This window comes from Babylonia areolata, chromosome 5 (genome assembly GCF_041734735.1).
Source record: "Babylonia areolata isolate BAREFJ2019XMU chromosome 5, ASM4173473v1, whole genome shotgun sequence".
NCBI lineage: Eukaryota > Metazoa > Mollusca > Gastropoda > Neogastropoda > Buccinidae > Babylonia > Babylonia areolata.
In genome coordinates, this window is record NC_134880.1 from 39,239,803 (window position 1) to 39,247,322 (window position 7,520).

At 44.9% G+C, this 7,520-nt stretch overlaps 1 protein-coding gene across 1 annotated transcript in view; it reads right to left on the bottom strand.

The window, feature by feature from the left end:
• Positions 1-734: 734 nt before the first annotated feature.
• The window catches only part of LOC143282273 (neuronal acetylcholine receptor subunit alpha-10-like), a 104,030-nt gene continuing 97,244 nt past the window's right edge, over positions 735-7,520 (bottom strand). Inside the window, exons 7-11 of the mRNA XM_076587873.1 lie at positions 5,336-5,594; positions 4,472-4,587; positions 2,394-2,652; positions 1,622-1,821; positions 735-920 (exon numbers count right to left, since the gene is read on the bottom strand). Of these exons, the coding sequence (XP_076443988.1) occupies positions 735-920; positions 1,622-1,821; positions 2,394-2,652; positions 4,472-4,587; positions 5,336-5,594 (1,020 nt within the window). The remainder of the gene's footprint in view (positions 921-1,621; positions 1,822-2,393; positions 2,653-4,471; positions 4,588-5,335; positions 5,595-7,520) is intronic.

Below are 7,520 nucleotides of genomic sequence, written 5' to 3' on the forward strand. Positions count from 1 at the left end.
GGTAGGTGGTGTCTCGAGTGTGTTAAACAGGCAAAGTGACTGTGGTAGCAACGCAGGGTCTCCTATGGTGTGGGGCCTCCTGGCGACCTAACCCCGATGGTTCCCTATGGGCTGCCGGCGCTGCGACTGCGACAGACGAACCAGGGTGTGGCCCTGTATGGGGAACTCGAAAGGAGCGGCATTGAAGTTATGCCACTGTAACGGAGCAGATGATGGGGCAGCAAAAAATAAATAGATACATAAATAAATAAATAAACAGATAACTAACTAACCAAATAAATAAACAAAAATACAAGAAATAAAGGAAAATAAACAGATAACTAACTAACCAAACAAACAAACAAAATTTTTAAAGGTTAATTATTGCATTCATTCCACCCATTTCTACTACCCAAGCACTTACCAGACATCCCCAACACACACACACACACACACACACACACACTCCCCCCACCCCCCACCCCACCCCACCCCCACACACACACACTCCCCCTCCACCTCCACCCCCACCCCACACACACACACACACACACGCACGCACTCCCATCAACACCCCTCATCCCCCCCACCCACACACATACACAAGCACCCCTACCCACCCACCCACACATAAACACAAACACCCTACCATTCCCCTCCCACCCCCCCATCCCCCACACCTTCCCCTCCTTCCCTCCCCTCCCCACCCTCCCACCACCACCACCACCAACACCACCACCACCAACACCAATCAGTCAGATGCCGTGTCGGTCCTCATGGAACTTGGTGGCTGGCACGAGGACGAGGATGACGAAGGTGGAGAAGAGGGTGATGAACATGAAGACCCAGAACATCAGGCGGTCGATGACCACCGCCGCCTGCTTCCACTCGTCGTTGATGGCCTCCTCCTCCTCCGACTCCTCCCGCTTCTCCGCCATCACCTGTAGTCCAGTGCAGTGCAACAGCGTCAGCGGTGTCAGTGTCAGTGTCAGTGTCAGTCTTCAAAGGGAGGAGGTGTCAGTCAGCTGCGTCGCGTCGCGTCGCGTCACATGAAGTCGCGTCACATCACGTCACGTCACGTCAAGTCACGCCACGTTAAGCCGCGTCAGGTCACGTCACGTCGCTTCACGTGATGTCACATCATGTCACATGACATAACATCACATCACATCACGTCACATCACATCACATCACATCACATCACGTCACATCAAATTTCAACAGCCACATCACATCACATCACGTCACATCACATCACATCACGTCACGTCACGTCACGTCACGTCACATGAGCTGTTGCACGAAAGCAAGTGTTCTACGATACAATGTTTTTGCTATATCAATTATGAATTTTTCAGCTTTGAATATACTTTTGAATTACTGGAACCAGCTATAGTTATCCTTACGTTCCATGTCTTGTTTAAATATATCAAGCAGCGGGTATTTAGATTCTGAAATAAAAGTTTCCTCATAACCTATACCATGACACATCCACGTAATTGCAAAACCATTTTTTTGATAAAACTTGTCTTACACAAAGAGCCCAATCATATTTTCCTGTCCCCTCTTTTTGGGTTTTAACATCATATCGAATGCCTGTTTACGAACAGTGAAACACAGAAACAGAGAATCGAACACGAACCTTCAGATATCGAAGCAGCTCCTCCATCCCCGAGTTGGCCCGTTCGTACAGCGACATCTTGGTGACGTCAGATCCGGCGGACATTCTCTGCGGGCTGGCGCTAGCCAAGCGGAACTCGGCGTTCTGCGGGGCGCTCCACTCTCCGGCGTTAGAGGAGCTCTTTCTGCTGGAGCACCGCACCTCAAGACTCATGTTGTCGTCTGCCAGAAAAAAAAAATAAAAAAAAATAAAAAGAGCAAACGATTAAGAGAAAAAAGATAGTTCCCGTTGATCTGCTGCGCTAGAACTGCGACAGGTTGTGTGTATCGAAATATAACATGAAAGAATACTTATACGGTTTGTTTGTTGTTGTTTGTGTGTGTGTGTGTGTGTGTGTGTGTGTGTGTGTGTGTGTGTGTGTGTGTGTGTGTGTGTGTGTGTGTGTGTGTGTGTACACGTGTGTGTGTGTGTTTAATGTACAACAAATACGCATTTTAAAGCACCACATTTCAAATGCTATTGTTTGTGTGGGTTGTTTCGCCATAACATTTTCCTAATAGATGAAGTGCATGTTTAAAAAAAGATTCCTATAAAGATAAAGTAAATGTTTTAGAATAATGATAATGATATTAAGAAGAAGAAGAAGAAGAAGAAGAAGAAGAAGAAGAAGAAGAAGAAGAAGAAGAAGAAGATGATGATGATGATGATGATGATGATGATGATGAAGAAGAAGAAGAAGAAGAAGAAGAAGAAGAAGAAGAAGAAGAAGAAGAAGAAGAAGAAGAAAACAAACCTCTGTCAGGCAATGAGTTGGCCCGAGGCTTGTTGTGCGCGTGGTTTGGCAATGACGTCAGCGGAAGTGCGTCACCCAGCAGTCTGACCGACACGTCGGGAGACTCGTTGTGGCGGTACGCGGCGGGCACAGAAGATGGCGTCACCAGGATTTCCGGTGCATTGGCAGACCTCACGGTGTGGTTCTTTCTGCACAGCTTCTTCCAAGATGGTAGACAGGAGCAGCCGACGACACGGGAGAAGAATCCGAGTATGAGTATCTAGTAAAAACGAAATACAGAGGTGATGCGCACGTATGTTTAATTAACAACACAAGCGCGAGCCTGTATGCACGCAAGCATGCTCGCAAGCATGTACACAAAGAAGAAGAGAGACAGACAGACAGACAGACTGATAGACAGAGAAAGAGAGAAAGAGAATATGCATGTATGTAACATAGAAGCGTGCAAACTGAAGTATCAGCGAGTTGAATTTGACGCTTATTAATTACGGATTTTATAAAATAAAAAAAAGTGGAGCAACGCCGATGGGGAACGAGGGTTACAGATTGGATTCCAGAGACTGACCTCGACTTTTACCCACTCTCCGCCACACACAACACCCCCTGCATCCCGTCCCCTACAGCTCTTCCAGATATTGTATGATGGTCCGGGATGTGTAATACATCGAAATCGGTTGTGTAATACGACCCATGTTTCACGCAACGATATCTGTTGTGTATCAGTTGTGTAAAACGATTCATGATTCACGCAACGAAACCTGACGTGACTGAAGCGCAATATAATCCATGATTCGCGCAACGACACATGTTGCATAATACAATTCATGATTCACGCAAATAAAATTGATCAACACAACGGAAATTGTTATATGATACAATCTGTGATTGACGCAAATACAACTGATTATATAACGGAATATGTTGTGTAATACAATTCAAAGATTCACGCAAATACAACTGATTCACACAACGGAACGTATTGTGTAATACAGTCCATGATTCACCCAAATGCAACTGATTCACGCAACGGAACCTGTTGTGTACTGCAATCCATGATTCGCTAACCGAAAACTGCTGTGTAATACAATCCATGGTTCACGCATTAAAACCTTAATACAATCCACAGTTCACGCAACGAAACCTTAAGACAGTCCATGGCTCACGCAACAAAACCTTAATACAATGCATCGTTCATGCAACAAAACCGTAATACAATCCATGGTTCACGCAACAAAACCTCAATACAATCCATGATTCACGCAACGAAACCTTAATACAATCTGTGGTTCACGCAACAAAACCTTAACACAATCCATGGTTCACGCAACGAAACCTTAACACAATCCATGGTTCACGCAACGAAACCTTAACACAATCCATGGTTCACGCGACGAAACCTTAACACAATCCATGTTTCACGCAACGAAACTTTAATACAATGCATGGTTCATGCAACGAAACCTTAACACAATCCATGGTTCACGCAACGAAACCTTAATACAATCCATGGTTCACGCAACGAAACCATAATACAATCCATGGTTCACGCAACAAAACCTTAATACAATGCATGGTTCATGCAACGAAACCTTAACACAATCCATGGTTCACGCAACGAAACCTTAATACAATGCATGGTTCACGCAACGAAACCTTAACACAATCCATGGTTCACGCAACGAAACTTTAATACAATCCATGGTTCACGCGACGAAACCTTAACACAATCCATGGTTCACGCAACGATACCTTAACACAATCCATGGTTCACGCAACGAAACCTTAACACAATCCATGGTTCACGCGACAAACCATAATACAATTCATGGTTTACGCAACGAAACCTTAACACAATCCATGGTTCACGCAACGAAACCTTAACACAATCCATGGTTCACGCAACGAAACCTTAACACAATCCATGGTTCACGCAACGAAACCTTAATACAGTGCATGGTTCACGCAACGAAACCTTAACACAATCCATGGTTCACGCAACGATACCTTAATATAATGCATGGTTCACGCAACGAAAACCTGCTGTGACTGCAGTGGCCTGCAGACCCTGGCCACCATACCTTGGCCCACTTGGGCAGAGGCTTCTGGTCCGGCACACAGAAGTGCAGCTTCTCCACCAGCACCGTCACGATCACGGACAGGGAGGACATGGACATGGACATCGTCAGGTAGATCACTGAAACGGATTGGTTGATCGATTGAATGATTTATTTATGTATTTACTTATTTGTTTGTTTATTCATTTGTATTGAATAGCAGTCGTAGTAACAACAGCAGTAGTAGTAGTAGTAGTAGCAGTAGTAGTTGTACCACCAGCAGCAGCAGCAGTAGTAGTAGTAATTGTAGTAGTAAACAACAACAACAACAACAACGACACGTTAACAAAAAGCAACAAAAACAGCAGCAACAAAAGCAACGACGACGACGAAGACGACAAAAGCAAGCAAACAAACTAACAAACAAAACACACAAAAGTAGTAGTGGTAGTAGTAAACAACACCAACAACAACAACGACACGTTAACATAAAAAGCAACAACAACAGCAACAAAAGCGACGACGACGACAAAGAAAAGCAAGCAAACAAACAACAAAAAAACAAACACGAAAGTAGTTGTAGTAGTGGTAGTAGTAGTAGTAGCAGCAGCAGCAGCAGTAGCAGCAGTCGTAGTAGTCGTAGTAAAAACTAACAACAGTAAACAACCACAGCAACGACACGTTAACATAAATCAACTACAACACCACCACCACCACCACCACCAACAACAACAACAACAACAACGACAACGACAAAAATAATCAAACCAACCAACCAACCAAACAAAAACAAGCACACAACAAAAACAAAACACACACACACACACACACACACACACACACACACACACACACACACACACACACACAACCCCCTCTCTCACTCACCAATCAACGGCACAGCGTCCGAGGTGGGAGGCAGACTTTCGGCCACCAGCAGCATAAACACAGAGTAGGACAGCAGGACGGTGATGCTCAGCGTCATCTTTTCCCCGGCGTCCACAGGGAGGCAGAAGGTCAGCACGCTGAGGATGTTGAGCCAGAAGCAGGGGAACAGGATGTTGAGGACGTAGTACAGGATCCGCCGCTGGATCACCAGCACGATCGTCACGTCCGGGTAGACGGCGTCACTGATGGGGTACACCACCTGAAAGGAAAGGAAGCGAATGAATGAAGGAAGGAAGGAAGGAAGGAAGGAAGGAAGGAATAGATGAATGAATGAATGAATAAAGATGTGGTGTTGTGTATACTGATCGGGTACACCACCTGGAGGAAGGGGAGCGATTGAATGAATGAAGGAAGGAAGGAAGGAAAGAAGGAAGGAATAAGGATGTGGTGCAGCGTATATGGATTTGTCCATGACGTCACTGATGGGGTACACCACCTGAAGAAAGAGGGGCGATTGAATGAATGAAGGAAGGAAGGAAGGAAGGTAGAAAGGAAGGAAGAAATATGTGGTGTAGCGTATATGGATTTGTCCATGACGTCACTGATCGGGTACACCACCTGAAGGAAGGAGAGCGATTGAATGAATGAATGAATGAACGAATGAATGAATGAAGGAAGGAAGGTAGAAAGGAAGGAAGGAATATGTGGTGTAGCGTATGTGGATTTGTCCATGGCGTCACTGATCAGGTACACCACCTGAAGGAAGGGGAGCGATTGAATGAATAAATGGATGAATGAATGAATGAATGAATATTGTATTGTATTGTATTGTGTACTGCGTTACTCTTTTTTGTCACAACAGATTTCTCTATGTGAAATTCGGGCTGCTTTCCCCAGGGAAAGTGTATCGTTACACTGAGAGGGCTACCCCCTTACCCCCCAGACCCCCTCCCACACATACACACACACACACACTCCCATCCCCCATCCCCCACCCCCTTTTTTTTTCCTGCCTGCAATTTCATTTGTTTTCCTATCGAAGTGGATTTTTCTACATAATTTTGCCAGAGACAACCCTTTTGTTGCCGTGGGTTTTTTACGTGCGCTGAATGCATGCTGCACGCGGGACCTCAGTTTGCCGTCTCATCCGAATGACTAGCGTCCAGACCACCACTCAAGATCTAGTATATGTATTTGTATTTCTTTTTATCACAACAGATTTCTCTGTGTGAAATTCGGGCTGCTGTCCCCAGGGAGAGCACGTCGCTACACTACAGCGCCACCCATTTTTTGTGTTTTGTTTTCCTGCGTGCAGTTTTTTTGTTTGTTTTGTTTTGGGTTTTTTTTCTATCGAAGCGGCTTTTTCTAAAGCATTTTGACAGGAACAACCCTTTTGTTGCCGTGGGTTCTTTTACGTGCGCTAAATGCATGCTGCACACGGGACCTCAGTTTACCGTCTCATCCGAATAACTAGCGTCCAGACCACCACTGAACGTCTAGCATTTGTATTTCTTTTTATCACAACAGATTTCTCTGTGTGAAATTCGGGCTGCTCTCCCAGGGAGAGCACGTCGCTACACAACAGAGCCACCCATTTTTTCGTATTTTTTTCCCTGCGTGCAATTTTTTTTGTTTTGTTTTGTTTTTTTTGGTTTGTTTGTTTTTCCTGCGTGCAGTTTTTTTATTTGTTTTTCCTATCGAAGTGGATTTTTCGACAGAATTTTGCCAGGAACAACCCTTTTGTTGCCGAGGGTTCTTTTACGTGCGCTAAGTGCATGCTGCACACGGGACCTCAGTTTACCGTCTCATCCGAATAACTAGCGTCCAGACCACCACTGAACGTGTAGCATTTTTATTTCTTTTTATCACAACAGATTTCTCTGTGTGAAATTCGGGCTGCACACAGAGCCACCCATTTTTTTGTATTTTTTTTCCTGCGTGCAGTTTTTTTTTTTTTTTGTTTGTTTGTTTTTCCTGCGTGCAATTTTTTTATTTGTTTTTCCTATCGAAGTGGATTTTTCGACAGAATTTTGCCAGGAACAACCCTTTTGTTGCCGAGGGTTCTTTTACGTGCGCTAAGTGCATGCTACACACGGGACCTCGGTTTATCGTCTCATCCGAATGACTAGAGTCCAGACCACCACTCAAGGTCTAGTGGAGGGGGAGAATATATCTGCGGCTGAGC